At 40.6% G+C, this 21,647-nt stretch overlaps 1 protein-coding gene across 5 annotated transcripts; it reads left to right on the top strand.

Annotated features, from left to right (window-relative positions):
• The first annotated feature begins 544 nt into the window (after nucleotides 1-544).
• Nucleotides 545-20,017, top strand: gigyf2 (GRB10 interacting GYF protein 2). 5 transcript variants are annotated; one of them, XM_088085506.1, is made up of 29 exons: nucleotides 545-676; nucleotides 3,457-3,508; nucleotides 3,705-3,864; nucleotides 4,015-4,110; nucleotides 4,360-4,468; nucleotides 6,830-6,935; nucleotides 7,090-7,130; nucleotides 7,229-7,261; nucleotides 7,907-7,999; nucleotides 8,589-8,800; nucleotides 8,985-9,132; nucleotides 10,018-10,269; nucleotides 10,378-10,547; nucleotides 10,806-10,962; nucleotides 11,074-11,240; nucleotides 12,167-12,258; nucleotides 12,560-12,688; nucleotides 12,822-12,952; nucleotides 13,065-13,165; nucleotides 13,460-13,600; nucleotides 13,707-13,865; nucleotides 13,951-14,199; nucleotides 14,750-14,872; nucleotides 15,023-15,271; nucleotides 16,132-16,337; nucleotides 16,484-16,635; nucleotides 16,742-16,956; nucleotides 18,898-19,039; nucleotides 19,149-20,017. In XM_088085506.1, exons 2-29 carry the CDS (start codon nucleotides 3,471-3,473, stop codon nucleotides 19,214-19,216), a joined length of 3,939 nt encoding a protein of 1,312 aa, XP_087941632.1. In that variant the 5' UTR covers nucleotides 545-676; nucleotides 3,457-3,470; the 3' UTR covers nucleotides 19,217-20,017. The 5 variants fall into 5 exon arrangements, with proteins under 5 accessions (XP_087941632.1, XP_087941630.1, XP_087941631.1 ...); XM_088085504.1 differs by having other exon boundaries at nucleotides 546-676; nucleotides 7,907-8,074; XM_088085505.1 differs by having other exon boundaries at nucleotides 546-676; nucleotides 7,226-7,261.
• The last annotated feature ends 1,630 nt before the right edge of the window (nucleotides 20,018-21,647 follow it).

Genomic DNA, 21,647 nt, shown 5'->3' with positions numbered 1-21,647 from the left:
TGCTGGTGTATAATATTTTACGTGGTTGTAAAATTTTCTAAATTGTATTACAGTTTCTCTTTTTGTTTTTGTCTTTTGCATAACTTAAATTAAATAGTACATTACTCATTAGAATATAGCAAAAGGGCAGGTATAATAAACTTTAGCTTCTGCCTACACCTTTTCGATCCATACTTTTATTTCAGGTGATTTGTTAATTATTAAGGGCATTCTTGAAAAATGAACAAGGACAGAAATTTAAAAAATACCAACAAACGGGGGAGGGGGGTATATAAGACAGCCTTACATCACTGTGTACATTGGTTTCTTGGGAAGGTGGGTGACACATAAGGCCCGTGCAATATCCCTACCTTAATACTTTTGAAGCGTACAAACCATACATCCATGGTACAAACCACAAACAAAGTAATAACCTCTTTATTTATTGCCACGTGGTTGATACGACTGAATATAGTGTGCACGCTATATAAAGCGACAGCGATAAAAACGGTGGTAATAACCACTTCGTTGTTCGTGAATACGCACCAGTCAGCGAATCTGTCCACGGCATACGGGTTTTATCAGCTGTCATGTGACCCACACTCAGCCATCTTGTGGAAAACGAAGAGAGAGAGAGAGAGCCCAGAGAGAGCCACACAACTCGCATACAAACCTTGTGCTGTCAGATCAAGCAGAGGTAAGACAGCAAAAGTTTAACGCACTAGCGGAGAAAAAACGTACATTTGAGTAAAGTGCCATGTCAGAGAGTCATATTCTGACTAGCTGGGGCTGCTAGGGACTCTTGTTAAATCACCATGTTTACTTGGCCTTGCAGCACCGGGCTCCCGTGACTGTGTGTGCGTGTCATGGCCGTGTGAGCTGCGGGGCGGTTTGACAAGGAAATGTTGTTGTGGATCCAGGCTGCTCGAAGGCCGCGTGTAGCTAGTTAGCATGCTAGCTACAAATGTTGACGACAGGGATTAACTCATGTGTCAGGTCAGCGGTGTATTTATTACACAGCGTTAGATAATGTGACAAGGCGTATTTTCTTGCGGTAAAACAAAACACTGTCAGGATATATGTAAGTATTCACTTATGACTGGCATACATTACCTACGTTGGATTAAAACGCTGCTAGCCAGCTAGGTGGCCAGATAGCTAACGCGCTAGCATCGTTGGAAAACGTTAGCGACGGTGTGGCATCAGCATGTAGCAAAGTGGCACTTAAACTACAAATCTGCTGTCACATTTTAACGTAACAACACACCTGCTGCCAATGTGTTACCGCTGGGAAATGTTTTAGCTAATGTCTGTTGCTAGTGTTATGTGTTAGCTCAGTTATCAATGATTGTTTAGCCTGCTACGTTAGCTAGCATAATCTTCGTAACGTTAACCGAGGATGATTTCCAGTTAACCTTCCAGAGTGACCATCATGGATTCAGCCAACTTTTAACATCCACCAGTAACTAGCGTTAACCTCAGTCCAAATCTACAAAGGCGGAGTGGATCAGTTGGAGTAATATAAGACTGCTGCAGGCTATGCGGTTTAATTATCGTTAATGTAAAGTTACACGATGACTTTTACGCAAGGTAACAATCGGGACAACAATGCAAGATCATAGTAGTTTTTCCGCTGACTTAAGCCGTTTCCTTCACATCTAAAACCCAAATCTGACATAATTAAACCGATAAAAGTTGTGTTATTGTGAACGGATTGGTCAGTTGGCGAGCTTTGGTGACATCAAACAAGTCATAACGTTATGTAAACGTCCGGTTTGTACTTAATGTTACCACTGTGCGAGGCGTGCAGCAGAGTCGCCACAAATGTCGCGATCTTCAGTTGAGTTGGTGTATTTAACCACCAACTTACACGTGGCTTATCCTGCTTCCATATGGTCAGTTGTACTGGTGTGTCTACTGTCGACTGATATTTGAGGAAGCCTCGCGATGTAATAAATCCGTACTTCAACCAAAGTGTTTGGAAAAGTTTTGGCAGTGGAGACACACGCGCAAACAAACTGCTAATCTTATTTGCCAAACATGATTATTTTTCTAGTTTATTTACTCGAGTGACGCAATCTCCGTTTGTCAATTACAGGTGTCTGACATACCCTCTTTGCAGACGGGGAGACTGCTTAAAATAGCTTTTGCAGATTGAAATTGTACACTGCTTAAGTGCTGGTGGGACGGGCTATATATCTACAGGAGTTGTAAAACACGAGAGCAATTATAAAACCTTCTGCATTTTTCCAAAGTTCTGTCAAGCAAAGTTATGCTCCAGTGGATGAGTTGTGAAATAAAATATTTATTCAAGGTATAGTAAAACAATATACAGGGTTCCCACAGTCATGGAAACCTTAAGAAGAAGTAATGGAATTTCATAATCAGGTATTTCAGACCTGGAAAATTAATTGAATTTGTAAAATAATTGGGCGAAGAATCTCATCTTTATTTTAGTTATTTTCAAGAGTGAGACTCTTTACATATACTTTAATTTAAAAAATGATTTAAAGGCTTAATTATAGAAATAAATCGTTTGTTAAACCAAAACTAACCCTTCTGTTTTCATTCTGTCATTCTGACTCGTAATAATAATAATAATAATAATGTCACACTGTGAAGCCGCACTGTTTTCTGACGCAGTTATTGTACCATAAAAATCAAATACCATTACAACCTTAAACGAAAGTTTTGGAAAAGTCATGATATTTTGTTGTGTGTAATGTAATGGTTACACTGATTCTCTATAGATAACCCTCCATGTATTGTAACATAACAGCAACTTAATATTCTGAAGCTGTTGACATAAAGTAGCTCTAATTTGTATTAGTGTGTGTGTCAGCATTTTGTCTACCATCACATACGTTTTTTAATTTTATCCCTACATTCTGTCTCTCCCCTCGTTTATGCCTGCAGGCTGAAATTATGTTTTACGGAGTTCAAATCTGATATGTTTGAAAAACACTGGGCAAGTGGGGCAAGAAAATAATATTATGGTTCTTGAAAAGTCATTGAAAAGTTTTTAAATTTTGTCGATGAAAATGTCTTTGAACCCTGAATATAGGTTAGTTGGTAATACTTTGTAGATTGATTGAAATATGTTCAACATATCAAAATTGATTAGCTATCCTACTTTAAGGAATAGTAATTGGTGATCAACATGTGCAATCTAGTAAAAACATACACTAAAGTTTATTTTAAAGACATACATTTAAAACAGCTTATTGTTGCCAGTGTACCAGCAAAACTAAAATCACAGAACAAAAAACTAGTAGTAAATATTTGTTAAACAAAACAGGCTACACAAGTAAATATTTAGGATTTTCATTTTTTTGGTGCAAGTTTTAGGGGGAAAACTTCTTCATAGTGATGATGTGTATATTTTTTTTCTTGCATTTATTTAGAAATAGTTTTTCAAAGTAGTACTTGTATAACGGTATATACTGGGTGATACTAATCCTTATCCTCCCTTTGTAGAACTTCCAGGAAGAATGGCCGAAACCCAGACACTTAACTTTGGACCAGAATGGTAAATAAACAGGCATGAAAGCATCATCAGTCTGACAATAATTATTTGTAGGCTGTGAAACTGGTTTTCTGTTCGGGCCCAGTGCACCTTTTTCATACATGTTCAGACATGTTAAGTGTCACCTCAGCTTAAGTGTTGTCTCCCCTTCCTCTGTCCCTTCCGCTTTTACCCCCCCGCCCCCTCTCTCTCTCTGCAGGCTCCGTGCCTTGTCTGGAGGTGGTGGCAGCGGCGGTAGTGGTGGAGGCGGCTGTGCAGTTGCCTCTCCACCCCTCTCACCTGCATTGCCAAAGTATAAACTTGCAGACTATCGCTACGGGAGAGAAGAAATGTTAGCACTTTATGTAAAGGATAACAAGGTTGGTATAACATCTGAGTCTTAGCTGTTGATGCAGGCTTGCAGTCCACATGTTTGCATACAAATCATGTTCCTGCATTAAAACACATTCTTTCAAACCCTTCAGCGTCTTAAAAGGTGAAGCCTGTAATTGTTTATCTCTTTCCTACAGATCCCTATAGACCTACACGACAAGGAGTTCCTGCCCATATTGCAAGAGGAGCCCTTGCCGCCTCTGGCACTCGTGTCTTTTACAGAGGAGGAACAGGTAGGAGTACTTATATTAGCGTCTTTCTTTGTGAGAAATGGTAAGATTAGAAACAGCTTCTGACTTATTGCACAGACCAAAATAAATGTCATATTGGCCTCAGGCCAGCCAGCTTCATATTGTAATATCTTGGATTATACAGAACTTTTGCAGTTAGGCTACCGAATGCAGAGCAGGTGCTGAGAAGAGAGCAGAGAGCTTACTTTTGGCCCCCCCCCCCGCGCTCCCCTCCCCCGTTTGTGTTTGCAGAGAAATTTTTCCATGTCTGTAAACAGTGCAGCTGTACTTAGGCTGACAGGGCGAGGAGGCGGTCCAATAGCAGGGGCACCAAGAGGCCGAAGTACCTCAAGGGGTAGAGGTAAGAATTTAACTGAGATCATCCCTGAATGTGACATGTTTTCTTTCTTATTTCACAAATAAATCACTGCTGGTGGAGCTTACATTGTGAAAGAACTGTGGTGGATATTTAATTTTTTTTTTTTTTTTTTTGGTCAAACAAGCCTTTATGTTAGATATTTAGCTGTTTTGTCTATGCAGTTTCAGAAGTCAGAAAGAGCACAGATAGTTGAGATGCCTTTGTGGAATCCCACCAACTAAGGCAAGGGGTGTAATATTAGCCCTCTGCAGGTGTTGTGCTTACTCAGCATACTCCTCTGCAGCTGCCTGAACTATTGATGTGTCTCAAACACGGAAAACCCTGTTTGAAGTACGACTAGTAGCGCACACACACGCTCAGACGACTATGTACGTCCTCTGATCAATTAAAGCTGCATACTGTATTTTACAGGAGGGATTTGAGTACAAGTGCACTTCAATTTGGACGTCAATATTTGTTCAACTTGTAGACTTTTTTGCTTGTAAAGGAAACACATGTACACATATAATATAAACTTAAATTAAACTTGTTCTTAAATTTACATGATTTGGATGGGATGCAGTAGTTTTACTACCATCTACGAATACTGGATCTGCACAGAGCCATATAGTAACAGTGATAGATTTGTGCAGCTACAGATAATGTTCAGTGTTTATTTGTCAGAAATCACTTGATCTAATGTTACAAGCAGGATGGTGAGCAGGCACAAGAGTGATGTTTGGAAGTATTTTGACAAAATAAACTAAATGAATGTTCAGAAAGGGCTCCCACTGAGCAATTTAATGTTGAGAAGACGTTTAGAAATGTGTATTATAGGTCTGTTTGTCTACAGATGTTAAGATTTAGTTGTCTTTAGACGTTTATATTTATTTGTCTTAAGCTGTTGAAGATTTCGGGTACTAAAGGTTGAAAAGTGAAAGTTTGGTGGACATCCAGTCTTAACCTTGAAAAAAAAAAAGGTTTATGTGACAAAAAAAATGAACATTACTAATGTAAACGTGGGGATATGCAGTACTTTTGTTAGTTATTTACAGGTCTTTATGTATTTATATTTAATGAGTAATTTAAAATATGGTCTAAAATTGGGCCATATGTAGCTGATAAATCCTGGTCTTTAACGGGGCACTAAAGCTGGGAGACAAGTAGTCAAATATGGAAATAACTTAAAATGTCCTTTCCTGCTTTACAGTGCTGTTTAACTGCTTTAGTTGGTTAGCTGTTGGTTAGTTTGTTAGTTTTTAGAGACGTTCAGTATATGGCAGTGCTGTTATTGACTGGTCCATGTGTTGTGGTTACTGCAACAGAATGAAAATTAATATCTTGTTTTTGTACAATGTCATCTCCCACCGTTGCTCACTGCCAGGTTTGTCTGGACCCACTACAGTTTAGAGACGCAGTTCTGGGAAGACAGCAAGACACAAGCCACTCAAAATTTAAAAGTGATGAATGGAATATACCACTGATTGCAAAAACTGTAGGCTATAACTCACTGACCAGCCCTAAAGAGCTGAAACATGATCTTGCAAAGTCACTGGCCACGCCTTTACCAATCTGCTTTTATACTGACTGAGCATATAGCCTGTTTAAACCCATATTTCTTCACTGCTTAATGTCCTGTTCTCTCTGCTGTTGAACACTCAGTTTGATTTACACAGTTCAAATTTGCAGCTTAAGATCGAGGCAATGGGGAGAGTTTAAATTGAATCAGTAGCATTTCTCCTGTAGGCTTCTGTGTACTTCCAATGTTATCTGAGCATGCTAGATCATTCATAAACCTTAAACTGAGAGGTGGTCAAGAAGCTGCGTAGCATAAAGGGTTTATTATAAACAGTAAGTGGCCTGAGGAACAATAATGAGATGTTAACCGTTGCGCACAATAACGTTGTTTATCATCTGACAGATACTGAGAGATGAGAGAATATGAGGAAAGTACTACAGCCAAACTGCTGTGTCACTATTAGAGGATATTGTCTATGAATCACGGAGAGATCAGATGAATTAAAAACCACGAGCTGGTGTATTGTACACCCTGGGATGAAAAAGGAAAGGGAGTGCACAGCATCATGATTCAGCAGATTTTCTGTAATGGATGATGGTGGTACAGTTGTGTGTGTGTGTGTGTGTGTGAGTGTGTGAGAGAGAGAGAGAGAGACAGACTTTTAGCTGCAGGAAGTGGGTTCAGGCTTTAACCCTCCACTGATGTTTGAGCCACATCTGGTCTTTTGATCAAAATGTTAAATATCCTACCTAAAGGTTAGTTGATGCTTTGCAGTTGCTCACCATTAAGAGCACCTTTACCTCTTCAGGTCATATCGGGTCATGTCAACCTGTGATTGTTTTCAGGCCGGGGAAGAGGAGATGGAGGGTTTTACCAAAGAAGTTTTGATGATGTGGAAGGTTTTGGTCGCGGAGGGAGGGAGATGCATCGCTCCCAAAGCTGGGAAGAAAGGTATGAACATGCCCATTTGTGGTGTCAGGTTTTGTTTTAAAAATCTTACCCTTATATTGACCATGTTCATCAGAAGTTTTTACACATATTTTAAAGCATTTTTGATTACTTTACATAATGTGTGTGTTTTGTTTTTTTTTCAATCTCTCACCAGGGGAGAAAGAAGGTTTGAAAAGCCAGGTCGAAAAGACCCAGGTTGGTGTTAAATTTTGTTTCTCAAATAATCAATACATGATGTACTCATTGACAAATGCCCTGGCTTATCTACTTGTTGCTCTCTTTCTCCACAGCAGAAGTTGTTCCAGGACATTTTCAGATGAATCACAGTAAGTTTGCCTTTGCTGTTAAATATTTGACCACTGAGTTCTTTAGTAGGTGTAAATAGGTGTTTTTGGACCAAACAGTTCTGGGGTCACCCCTGAGAGCTACATATCTTCAAGGGTTTTTTTTTTGTTTGCATTTGCACAGCCAATAGAAACGCTGAGGTGACATGAAGTGAGCCGGCCGATGGTTGGTATAGCAACGTCGCTTTCACTTTGATGAGTCAAAATCACATTGTATTTTTTCCTTCTGAGCTGTTGTTTTTTGTTGTCTGTATTTACAAGACCAAAAGGATTTTAAAAAAGATGACTGCCAGTTCTGCATCGGCCCGTGTTCGATTAATCAATGTACACTTATGTCACTAATTGTTCCCTTTTTCTGTAAGAAAACCTAAAACTGGGAGCTAAGAAGAGTCCCTCAAAACAACCTAAGAACTATGATCATTCCTAAATCTTGTCATGTGGACACAATAGAAAGGGGGGGGTCAAAGAACTACGAAAAAGTTCCTCTGGTCCAAAAACGCCTAATAACACACAATACAGTTTGTTTACTGATAAAGTGAGTTTGATAATCTGTCTTTTAACATCAACTATCAATATAGTGATGATGGCTTCACCTTTAACTATCCTCCTTACCACTACTTTTTACAGTCCGAGGCAACTACGAGGATGGTGTAACGGGACTACCAAGGAAGCACGACTTCACGCGTTCAGAGAGTGAGAACTGGCGTTCTGCTCAGAACGGTGAGGATGATGAGGGGGGCTGGCGTCTGGCGGGGTCTCGACGGGACAGTGACCGGTGGTGCCCCCCAAGCCCAGGTGGGCGCCGCACTGACCGAACTATTAATATGTCTATTTTTGTTAAACGTATTTGTGGTGAGCAGCTGTGTTTGCTGCATGGCTGGTTTCAGAATAAGGTACATTTGTGTGTTACAGCCTGTAAACTGTTGTGTGGTCTGTCATTGAAGCACACAGGAAAATATCTAATAACAATACAACTAAAAAAGCTCCACTTTTTCTGTTTTTATAGTGGCTGGTTTGATCGGCTTGAATTATATTACATATAACGGGTACTAATTAAGGGCACTTTCTAATGTTTTGTTTAACATGGACAATTCAGTGGTGAACCGGTGTCTCATTTCTTAGCTTCCCTTATGCTTTTGAACTTCACATCTTAGTGCAGATGCTCAAAATCATACTGTTACTCTTGTGTTATTGTATGTGTAGACACTTTAGTAATGCTAGTGGTGGCTAAAATGTCTGCTGTCCATCTTTTTGTAGCTAAGGTAGATGATGAAATTGATTGGTTGTAAACAAGAACTATTTTCTCCAGATGGGCCTCGGTCTGCAGGGTGGCGGGAACACCCAGATCAGCGTCGCCGATTCCCATTTGATGCAAGAGAAGACGAACGTGGCTACCGGAGGCCGCGGTCAGGCAGCGGCAGCCTGGAGGACGAGAGGGACAGCCTGCCAGAGTGGTGTCTAGAGGACGCAGACGAGGAGGCGGGCACCTTCGACTCATCAGGGGCCTTCCTCTCACTTAAGGTAAGAGGAGAATTTTAAATAAATCATTCAAAACGTTTAAATAAAGTATTGATGTGCCAATTATTCACCTAAAAAACGCTTCCTCACTAGAATTTATGGAGCAGATAATTTGTTTGCTTGATGTTTGATGGGATGACACCGGTGTCACAGTCACTGTAATTCTTGTTTTTTGTTGTGTATTCAGAAAGCCTCCAAGGAACCAATTCTGGAGGAGGCAGAGCTCGACTTCAAACCCTTGGAAGAGTGTGAAGAGGGCCTGGAGGAGGAGGACTGTCAGCCCAGGGAGACCAAAGAAATGGAAACAGAGGCCAACAGACAGGCTGAAAGAAAAGGTTGGATAGTGCTGATTTTTTGAAAAATTATTTTTAGTATTGCCGGACAAGCGTAGACATGAAGTCATAGAATTTTACTTTTAAAACATATTCCTCTGTCTACATTGTGGTAGTTTTTAGTTCAGTTACAGAAAAGCACCAGTGAAGCTATTTTTGTGTCTTAAGCGTACTGACGTTGGCTTAAAAAGGTGGGGCCCTTTTGATCAAATTTGCAACATACAAGCTGCGACCTGCAACGTGAGAAATTCCTCTCATGTTACTTTTGACACATTTAATTAATCAAAAGGATCTACATACTTGTGACACATGCAAGAGAAAGTCAGGACTTGCAATTTTATCTGACATTTGTTCTAGTCATTTGTGAAACGGAATATAGGCACCCCTTGTGATCTGCCTACAAGCAGTACACGGATCACTTTTGTGAAACGGGCCCCTGGCTCCCACAGCTGAATAGTATTCTTTTCGTAGACTATGCCATTGTGTTGCCTCGACACCACAATTGTACCCAAATTATCTTTTAGAGAAAGTAACGTTAACATCTCAGTTAATACTGAAAAAAAGATTTAAGAGCCACACAGCATTAAACACAAAAAGATGCAATCGATTGCTCCACAGATGGTGCTTGGTTGACAAAGCAGCACCACGATAAAACAGAATTTACTGACAGCAATTTCAAAGCAATCAAAGCCACTTTATTTGAGCATGACCAGTGAATAGGAAAATGGCTGATGTGGAAGATGTTTTCATTTTCAGTTGATTGTCAATTTCTGTAACATCATCCGCAATAAAAACTGTTCCTTTTTAAAATCAGGATCATAGTTATTTTGGTTATGATCCCATCTCATGTCTTTACTGTTATTATTATTATTATTTTTTTTTTTTTAGAGTTGTCGAGAGCATCAGAGGAGGTTTTACCCGTGGCTCCACCTGTTGCTCCCGCAGTCTCAGAGCCCCAGCTTCCTACCCAGTCTCTGCAGCTGAGCCAGCCCAACAGAACAGAAGAGTCTGAGAGGCCCGTTGAACGACAGCCACCCCTGGAGCTCCCACCAGAGCCCTGCAAAGTCCCCCTGCACGTCCCCTTGTCTAACAGCATGCTCGAGTCCCTACCCATGAACCACATTTCTACCACCCTTGCAGGTGAGATTTGGTTCTCCAACGTCACTCTGAAAAGGACTTTTTTGCAGTTGCTTACACCTGAAACATGAAAACCAAATATCTGCTTCTTCCTCATGTCGTTCTTGGCAGAAGTATCTGCTCCATCACCCAGTGTGCAGCTACCACAAAAGCCCATGGAGGTACCTGTGGCGATGAACAATCCTCTGCCCTTCCCTTCAAGTATAATTGCCCCTATTGGCAGGCCAGCGGCTGTGCCACACGACACAGATGAAGATGAGGGACTGAAACACTTTGAGCAGGTTCGTTAGTGGACTTAACATGAAAGTCTGTCATGGGATAGGTGGGCTATCCTCCATTCCATCAACAGCCATAAGATATCTTTTACAGATTTTTAAGAAACTCTTAACATTTTGAACTCATAGACTCTCACTGGGACGACATTATCTCTGCCTCCTCTTGGTTCTGTAAAAAAAGGCAGTGTCATTAAGTGACTTTGTAGTGGCCCTATTGCTCAATCTCTGTGTAAAAAGAACTTGTGTCTTGGCATCCCTCCCCAGGAGGCAGAAAAGATGGTAGCGTACCTACAAGACGGTGTAGCAGATGATGACAGACTCACTGCAAAGACTTCAGAGAAGCCCAAACCTGCAGGCCTGCCGCTTACCCATGAGGCTGCTTTGAAGTGGTTCTACAAAGACCCCCAAGGGGAGATACAGGGTAAGTTTGGAGGATGCTCTAAAACTGCAACATAAATACTGTACATTTATTTTTAGAACTGTTCCAGTGTCCCTCCTAAATCCCCTTTGTTCTCTTTTTCTACTCTCTCAGGTCCATTCAGTAACCAGGAGATGACTGAGTGGTTCCAGGCTGGTTACTTCACAATGTCTCTCTTAGTTAAAAGAGGGTGTGATGAAGTATTTCAAGCTCTTGGAGAGATCATGAAGATATGGGGGAGAGTACCATTCACTCCAGGTCCTGCACCACCACCTCTACAGGTATGCATGTGCTCAATGTGGCTTGGCGTCCAAAGGTTTGCTTTGTAACCTGCACTAGTTGCCATTACTAACCATGACCTGCAGGTGGTGTCACATTCCACTGTTTTTACCACTACACCTCTCTACTCTCTGACTTGATGGACTTTGTGGAGCTTTATCATGTAACTATTGAGATTTTCTCTTTTGTAATAGCCAAAAAAATGTAAATACATCCAAGAAGCACTGAAGACTGATTGAAATCCACATTTTAGCCAAATGTTTTAAAGGTCAAAATACTTCTGTCTGTCCAAGATGTTTACATTATCTTTACCCGCGGGTAGTCATAGTGTGACTACGTCAGTAGCAGAAGTAGCCACTCACTATCTTTTATGATGGCGGCAGCTTAGGTTAAAACTAAAATTGACTTTAAAGCAGCAAAGTCTATATATGATCAAATATTTCTGTTACTTGTTAGGTTTTTTTTTTTGTTTGGGTTTTTTTCATATGGTGACTTAGAATATTTTTTGTATTTTTTTTGTGTGACCAAATGGCTTTGAATCAAAACTGAAAAGAAATCTTACCTAATCTATGTCAAGTAAAAAAACACAAACAAACGATCAACTAAAGTAATTGCTCTCCTTGAAGATGACATTTAGTAGCTGCGTAGTTATAGAAAAATAATATAATACGGAGGAAAGCAGCAATGTTGAGAGGTAAAGTGAGTAGCAGCTAGGCATAGTCATAGCAAAAGTCATGAAACATATTAGTGTGGATGTACCCTGCATGGTCTTTTTTTACAACTGGATGCTGCTCAAGATCTGTCAAATTGCGCATAGATTGTGAGTAAACTGCAGTTCTGAGGTCTGAAGATGTTGTTTATTTGTAGCCATGTTTTACCTGTTTGACTGCTATGACTAATTCTGACTATGTCGTTTTATGTAATGCAGGGTGATGATCAAGAGAGGTTGAAGAGGCAGCAGGAGCTCACTGCTCTTAACCTTTACCAGTTACAGCAGCTCCAGTATCAATACCTCCTCAGGTAAACCAAGCTCAGATCTGACATTTCTTTCGTTTGCATTTGCAGAATTATGAAAATATACAAATGCAGACATTTATAAACTCACCTCCTGGATTCAGTACAGGAATAGTTTATAGACTTCATCTATCCTCAGAATCAGCTACTCTCAACTATCTAATAAAAACACATTCAACATCAAGTCAAATTTATGCAATAAAATACACAAAGAAAAACATCTAAAATGCAACATGCATAATTCATCCACTGATATTTATTCATGTGTTAACTTATCTCTCCCATTTATTTGTCTTGCACCTTTCAGGCAGCAGTATGCTCAGGCCCTGGCCCAGCAGAAAGCTGCAGCGCTCAGCTCAGCTCCTCTTCAGCAACAGCAGCAACACCAACAGCAGATCAACCTGCTTCTACAGCAATACCAGGCTCTCAAGCTAAGGTTCGTGACACACAATCTATTCCACAGTCATTTCTGTATCGCCCCACCTCTAAATAAATCCGTACCAGCGCCTCAGCTCACGTTAGGAGATTGTTGCATTTATTAATGTGTGTTTTTTCTTATTTTTCTTTAGAGCTTCTGAGAGCCTCCTACCTCCTGTTACCCGATCCCTGTCTGTACCAGACTCCGGTTCTGTTTGGGAAATGCAGAACCCGTCCTCTCAGGCTTCCTGCACGCCAAGCGTCCAACAAGCTGCTCAAAACAGTGAGTTTCTGCCTTAAATGTTCTGCGGTTTCTTTTTGAATCATGAGAGGACAAGAAAGAGTGTTTCATGTTATAGCAGGTGTAATGCATTATCTTATATCACACTCAACAGCGTGGGACGGCAGCAGCGTGTGGGATTTGCCTATAGACTCCATGGCGCAGGCTCCGACCATCGAGCAGATGCAACAGTTAGAAAAGACAAAGTCTGCAAAGGTAGACAGTTTTTCTGCTCACTCCTCTGTTTTTGCTGTCAGTGTGAAATGGCTCTAAAAAGATTTATCAAAAGTCAACACCTTTAGTAGTCTTGAATACAGTAGCAGTTTATGTCTGTTTTCAAAGTAGCTTCTTGATTTCTAAGATGAAGTAGATTACATTTAAAATAGTCTAATCTTAAAATAAAACTGATGAATCTATGATGTTAACATGTAGGATTAGTCAGAAATATTTTCTAATCTCTCATCTCTTCAGATAGTATCATATCTCTATTTTTATTTTCTCACCCGACAGTTGGAGTTGGAGAGGCGTGAGGCAGAAATGAGAGCCAAAAGGGAGGAAGAGGAGAGGAAACGGCTAGAGGAGGCCCTGAGGGCTCGACAGGAGGAAGAACGCAAACGCTTAGAAGAAGAGGAGCTGGCACGGCAAAAACAGGTCGAGCATTTGGACAGTGTCAATATGAAGCCTTTGAGCTACTGTTTCATTATAAGCCACTTTTCTCATATGGAGTTGAGACTGACCCAGTGTTGTAAATCTTTAGGAAGAAGCTTTAAGACGGCAGCGAGAGCAAGAGGAGGCACAGCGCAGACAAAAAGAGGAAGAGGAGAGACTGGCTCAAGAGGAAGCTCTGCGTAGATTAGAGGAGAGGCGGAGGGAGGAGGAGGAGAGAAAGAAACGGGAAGAGTTCCTACGCAAACAGGTAAGCTAACGAAAACTTGCCCTTAATTCTACCTCCTGTCTGAATTTGTGAAGTTTCCCTAAATCACAGTTTTCTTAATCATCAGGAAGAGGAGCGCAGAAAGCAGGAGGAACTTGAAGCACTGAGGAGGCGTGAGGAGGAGAAGCGAGCGGAGGAAGAAGCGGCAGCTGCTGCAGCGGCAGCTGCTCTGGCCCAACAGCAGCTGGAGGAGCAGAAGAGGAGAGAGCAAGAGGCCCAAAGACAGCAGGAGCTGCAGAGACAGAGGCAGCAGCAACAAGAGGCTCTCAGGAGACTTCAGCAACAGCAGCAGCAGCAGCAGCTCGCACAAATGAAGGTGTGACGGCTTTTCGTTTTTAAAAGCAGCGAGCGCTGAATACATGATCTGCTCTGACGTACTTCCCAAAAAAACGTCCTGTTACTTCACAAATTTAATTACTTAACAGACTCAAACATGTTCCAAACATTGTCTGTAAAACTCTGTCTGTGTGTGTGTGTGTGTGTGTGTGTGTGTGTGTGTGTGTGTGTGTGTGTGTGTGTTCATTGTATCGTGTACTGTATGTTCATTGTGGCTTCGGCTGCCCAATGTTAACTGAAATCGCACCCATATTACCTCTATCTTACAGCTAGAGGTCAGGCCATACCTGACATGCACACCAAGTCTCTCCAATATAAGAAACATTCATTCAAATGAATACAACCCACAGCTCTTAAAAAACACTTAAGTTTCTAATACAAAAATATGTTCTCAAAATATTTGACATTTTGCAAACCTTTTTTTTCAAACTGCTATGACAGAAGGTAAAGGCACAGAGGAGAAGGGGGATCAAAAATAGAAGGTACAAAATATTTTTAAAGTTGCTAAAACACCTTGTCCTGCTCTGCAGCTTCCATCCTCCTCCAAGTGGGGCCAGCAGTCGGTCAACGCTATAAACCAGACTCAGAGCGCCCTGTCACTGGCTGAGATCCAGAAACTGGAAGAGGAGAGAGAACGACAGACGCGGGAGGAGGTAAAGACAGCAAGCAGCCTGGTTGTGTTTGTTGGCTCTATCATCAGTAGTGTTTTAGTGCCTCTCCTGAGTTTTTGACTAATTCCTGTCATTTAGCCAAATATCATTTTTATGCACACTAATTCAAGTTCTCCCTCCTCACCCCCACAGCAGCGTCGTCAGCAACAAGAGCTCCTGAAGCTGCAGCAGCAGCAGGCCTTGCAGCTGGCTCAGCAGCCCCAGGCCAAGCTGTCTGGTTGGGGCAGTGTGGCCAAACAGCCGGCTGCTACCAAGTCTTTGCTGGAGATTCAAAGGGAAGAAGCCCAGCAGATGAAACAGCGGAAAGAGCAGCATCAGCAGCAACAGCAGCAGCAAACACACCCCATTGTCAACCAACAGATCCGCACTCAAAACAGAACTGTACGTGACCAACAAGATAACATGTCTGTTTTGCTAAAAGAGGATAAAAGCTAAGCAGAGATGAAGGGTTGGACAGTCAAAAAGGGAAACCGGAAGAACGTCAGGACAGATATGAGATTCTAGTTAGCACAGATTAACAACACATTAACAACACAATACGATGTTGCAAGAACACATATTTACTGTCAGCTAGTGAACCAAGACACAGTTATTAACTGCTTCTACTAAAGAGCTCAATGGCTAAAAAAATGTTGCCTATTATGGTTTTGATCTCACGCCCTCTTGACTTTTTCTACTTATGTTTCTCTTCTGGTGTGTTGAGCTGAACTGCTAATCAGAGTGATTTCTCTCATGGTCAGATGTGACAGCCGATACAGGCCAACTTGTGCCAAAGGTGTAGGAAACACAGCAAAAACTAGGCAACAGGATTACCTCTTTAATTTCAAAAACTTCAAGTGATCTTTTGCAAAAGAAGGACGGAAGGCTAAAATTATGAAATGAGTCAGCAACTTTTGTTTGAATCATTATAATTATTTCTGCGCTTTTTAAGCGCAATGCAAAACATTCCTTCATTCCAGCTATCTAGTTAGTGAGGATTTTGTGCTTTTCTGTGCACAATGCAACAGAAAACCAAATATTTGGAGGTTTTGAACTGTTAGCTGAACAAAATGAGCAAGTTGTTAGGTTTCAGTAAATTGCGATGGGCATATTCTGACATTTTACAAACCAAACAATTGATTTATCAATGAAGTAATAGAAATCATCAGTGTTATAATAAATAATCTGTATTGCAATTTAATGTGACTTGCATTCTTAGAAACAAGTGTTATGTCAGTAACAGTATCTCCCTCTCGCAACAGACGGCGTCTCTGAGTAACTCAGTGTGGGGGTCTGTGAACACCAGCTCCTGCACTAACTGGGGCTCAGACTCCAGCAGCATCTGGGGCGACACCCACAACTCCAACATGGGCTTCTGGGACGAGGCTGTGAAAGAAGCTGTCCAGCAGCCTCCTCCAACTAAGAAAGGCAACACGCAGAAGAACAATAAAGGAAACGCCAACCTCAGGTATTTAAGAAAGCCAAAATGGAAAAAAAGTCTTAGTCATGACCTCCTGATGAGAAGCATGATTTACAATACGTAGGATATGAGTAATACACTGATCTTAATGACTTCTTTTTGTCTTCCGCCTGCATTTTTCTGCACATGTAAAGCAACTCTGTGAGTGGGCGGGCCAATAAGAAAGTAGAAGAGGAGGAGAAGCTGCTAAAGTTGTTTCAAGGGGTCAATAAGAGCCAGCAGGACACCTTCATGCAGTGGTGTGAGCAAACCCTGCACACCCTCAACACGGCCAACAATCTGGATGGTATGACTTTGAAAATATTCTTTGCAAAGGCCTCCCACCCACAACTATTGATCAACCATTTCTGTAAGCCAAACTCACAAATGTTCTCCATCTGTCTCCCTGCCAGTTCCAACATTCGCATCCTTCCTGAAAGAAGTGGACTCTCCATACGAGGTGCACGACTACGTCAGGGCCTATCTGGGGGACACTCCCGAGGCCAAGGACTTTGCCAAGCAGTTCCTCGAACGTCGTGCCAAACAGAACGCTAACCAACAGAAACCGGCACCGCAAAACCAACAGCAAGCCCTCAAGCAGCAGCAGCAGCAGCAGCAGCAGCAGCAGGTGAGCAGGGCTGAAATAGCACCAGCGAGGTACAGCAGATGAGGTATCATATGTTTTGGTCCCATTTTAAGTTGTGAGACTTGTAATATGATTTTTTTTTTTTTTTTTTAAAGGAGAAATCTGTCCCCTTTGCTCCCTAAAAATATTTTGCTCTCTGAAGCATTTTTGCCTGGCATGTTCTGACCAATCAGAGCAAGTCATCTGACACAGTCAATGCCGTCATACTCCATGGCTTCAGCTACTATTTACATTTCTGTTGTGACTCTCTTTCTCACGTCACCTCTTTGAATCGGCTCCAAAAGATTTCACTGCGCTAATTATTCCTTGTTTCCCAATGGGGATAAAGACCAAATATGTGATCCTCTTTCAAAGATGGTCCTCGTCGTCATTTCTGCTGTCGGATACTTTCAAAGTGCATGACAGATTTCTCAGGCCTGTCTCTCTTTAGTGTTGCTGGGTGGGTTGTGTTGCATGAGCAGCATGGCTTCATGGCAACACTGCATCGTTTTTAATTTAATTAATTTAATTTTTATTAGTCTGACTCACTCTGCGCGGTGTATCAAAACATAAATCACACATACTCTTAACGAGGACTGCATCCATAATGCCCTCATCTGGTGATTGCACTTTAACTTTTGAAGGCAGCTTTATCTTCAGTAATCTGACTATCTTCTTGAGACAGCTACTCTCTGCTTTTACTTGGCTCAAAAGCTCAAAAGCTTTGACTCATTGAACTTACATAATCACCACACTGAGAACATTGTCTTCCTGCTGAAATATTACTTTGTCTGAATACCATTTAGAACAAAAGAACTTCAGTAAACCCACATCTGCCACTAAAACAATGACAAAAGTTGTGTTTCCATTCAATATTGACAATTTTTAACCTTAAAATTTCACAAAAAAATGTTTTTTAATAAAATAATAAACTATTCTACTTAAAGGTTCAGCGGTATATAGCAGCAAAATTTCAGATCAACCAACTAAAACTACTCCTTTTTGCTAAACATGTACGCAAATTATAGTGACAGATGTGAAAACAGGATTGAAGAGGACCTGCTCCGTATGTAGATATTAACGGGTCATTCTACAGTCACAATAACATAATTCTTAGTTTCAGGTGGTTAAAAACAACTGAAAACATAGCCATATATATAATACACACTATTTCTGCCAAAATATGCCCCAAAATCCTATACACTGGACCCTTTAAAGTGTAGTTTTATCAGAAGGCAGTATAGGCTATACTTAAGGCTTAGCTGTAATCTGCCAGTAAACAGAGTAAAAGTAGAGGTTGCCAAATGGGGAAAAAAAGTGAGAGATAAATGGAGAGAAGTCTCACATGGGCAAATGCAGGCTAATGACTGAATGAAAAGCTAGAAAGCAAACATAAACAGCGAAATACGCTGACAGCAGAAACAGTTGATCTTGGTTAAATGTTCGCTACAACAGGACTTATTCCGCAAAGGTGTTTCCATGTCCCATTTAGTTTAACATTTTTTTGACAAAATTAAAAAAAAAAAAACACTCAAGTGAGTGTTAGAACTTTCTTGATTCTTCAAAATGTGCACAATATGTTTATGAAAACGCGGCTCTCTGATGTTACTTAATGCGCACTACAATACATGTCTTGAGAAACTGAATGTTGCCATGTATCTCAGTCTGACATTATGTTACGTCAATAGGTTAAATGGAAGTCATGTTTGCATTTAATTGCACAATAAATAATTCTTAGCTCTTAGAACCTAGCTCAGTCTTTGTATAGTTTTGAAAAAGAAAACCGAAGCATTACTGGTTTTGATTTCCCCTTCTTCCAGATTTTAGCATGATTGTCAGTATTCTTTAGGACCACATGATGTCAAGAGGCAACATTTTGACTTTGCTGGTGTCAGCACAGACAGTATTTTTTGTGCCTTAAATCCTCATTTCTCTCCTCCCCAGGATTCTGTATGGGGTGGAACAGGATCTTCGCAGCTCTACCAGTCCAACCACACGAGTGGCCAGCAGCAGCGTTTTGAGACTGTCACCTCAGGGAAGAAGAAAAAGAAGCAGAAGATGGTCCGCGCAGACCCCAGCCTTCTAGGTGAGCGCAAATGCCCATCTGCTACTAAATCTGAAATATCTGCAACGATGTGTCACTGCTTTTTATATCCCATCTGCTTATTGGATCTGTCTATTTTTTTAATCGTCAGGTTTTTCTGTGAATGCGTCATCTGAGAGATTGAACATGGGAGAGATTGAGACTTTGGAGGACTTTTAAGGGACTGCAGCCAAGCGACCCCCACTGACTGTATCCAATTTGAACAGCAGCTGATTTACCCGAACCCCTGCCACGACCCCTTCGACTGCTTCCACAACTTTCATCTTTAGTTTCACTTTATCAGAACTACTCTGGTTATCCCTCACAAATTTCAAATTGTGAAGAAACAGCGATCTCTGAGGCAGGGCGCGTTTTCCTTGTGGACCTATAATCTTCTGAAAACTTCGAGAGAAATGGACTGGACCAAACTGGCCAGTGAAACATCCGACCAGCCAAGACAGCAATCACCATATGAACTCAAGTTTCCGGAGACAGTCTGCAGAAGCGTCGATGTCTGTTCGGCATCAGCTGCTCAGTCCCAATCGTGTCCTGTTGTATTCGCAGTGACAACATATTTCAAATTTGGCCCTCATTGTATGGGTTTCTTTTAAATGTGGATATATGGATGGGATGGTTGGGGTTTAATGGGAAAGGTTAGAGAGATTATATCCATTGTTTTTGATTTATTTATTGAAAGTTTTTCCCTTACACTTTAATCCCCCCCTTCTCCTTTCCCTCCCTGTTTTCTGCTGGGTGTTCATGGATAATGATGGCAAAGTAGAGCCCAAGGATTCGTGCCCACTTATGTCCTGTTTTAAGGACATGTTCAAAAGTTCCAAGTAGTTATCTATTTCTTGTAAAATACTAGGCTGTTTAAAGAATAAACTTTCAATTCTGCATCTGTATTATAATATATGAAAATGATCCTCTGGAGTCATACTTTTTTTATTGCGGTATGAAATAATAAAACAGTCTGATGTGTGGGCTGTTCACACCTGTGTCTGAACTATTCAGAAAAAAACACAAATGTGCAGAATTCATTTGATTCACACGCATTCACCCGGTCACGCTACGACAAAACGAAGTATTTCACCGAGATCCCGTTAATGTTCCTGTCTAGGCACTGAAAAAAAACCCTAAAAACGTATTTGTTCATCAAAAATGCATACGTAGAAAGTTTTTCAACCTGGACCCTATTTTCCCATGTTGTGGTTAAGTGACTAATGAAACAACAGTTTTTGACATTGGTCCAGCACTGAGAGAGAGCGCTGCAGCCATTATACAAGCTGGAAGGTAACCACTTAGGGCATGTTTGCACCATCACCATCAAAAGAGCTTGTTTTTTTGCCACTGAAAGGCTCAGATGATAATTTAAGTGTCTAAAAAAAACATTATGGATAGAAAACTTAGAGGTGGACCTTTTTATTAAAGTGTAAGATCCTATTTATCCAGAAATTGCTATTGCCAAATCCACCAGACTCTAAATAAACAGTAATTTTATCATCATAAAGCACACTTTACTCAAAGTCAACAGGACTTTGAAATTCTACTCATGGTAATGTCTTGTAGGACATAAAAATACACCATATGGACACGTCAACAAGGTTTAGGACTTGATTTACATTGAGTGGTGTCCTCAATAATAATCATTTTAGTCAATATTAATAAATAAATAAATACATCAGTAAATAAATACATTTGACTATGAAATAAATAAGGAAAGGATCGTTACAGAGACGGACCTTTTTACTAAAGAGTAATTTTCTTTTTTGTTTAAAATCACTATCGCTTTATTTCCTGCTTACATTTATTTATTGATGTATCTTATTTATTTAATATCAACTAAAATGGCATCCGTTACTTCAAGAGCTAGAAATGCATTAATAAAAACCGATTGTTGCCAGAGAACATAACCTAGTTATCTGCTACCATGTCCAGATTTATAGTTTGTGTCAAACAGATGCAGGAGACAGCAGCAGATGGGATTGATGGTGAAACTGAAAACTAACACTGAAAACTTTTCAGGAAGTAAAAGCACATTGTGTAACTGATTACTTGTAGTGCATATTTGACAGTTAAGGTTTTTAAATCCACAATGAGGAAGTGAAACCCACGAATTCCCTCTAATGAAAAGCAACATCACATTTCTAAGCACGCACACAGATCGTCATCTTAGTGAAGCAAAAACACTTCACTGCTAGTGTGCAGTGTACCTACACTAACAAAACATTCAAGTATTGTACTTAATCACACATTTGTGGTACTTGCAGTTTCTCTGAATACATTAATTTCATGGAACTTACCACTTCTATATGTACAATTATATTTTTTACTCCACTAGTTATTTGACCGCTAGAGTTACTGCTTACATTGCAAACTAAAAAGGGCACACAAAACTTTTAATCAGCTCAAGTTTAACTCGAAAATATGCACCAGAGAAGACTTTACAGTTGGGCAGCTAGCTAGTTACATCCATGAATAAAGAAAGATGGCGACAAGTACGGATGAGCTGGACACAGCTGTACGAGTCCTGATTGGCCTTACAGAAACAACCCTTAAGTCAGGTTTGATTAACCTGAAAAACTTTTAAAAAAAAAACTGCTCTTAGTCA

This window comes from Plectropomus leopardus, chromosome 12 (assembly GCF_026936395.1).
Source record: "Plectropomus leopardus strain MGB_pleo_1.0 chromosome 12, ASM2693639v1, whole genome shotgun sequence".
Taxonomy (NCBI): Eukaryota; Metazoa; Chordata; class Actinopteri; order Perciformes; family Serranidae; genus Plectropomus; species Plectropomus leopardus.
Note: the sequence above shows the minus strand (reverse complement) of the source record. Positions and strands in the feature narration are given on the sequence as shown.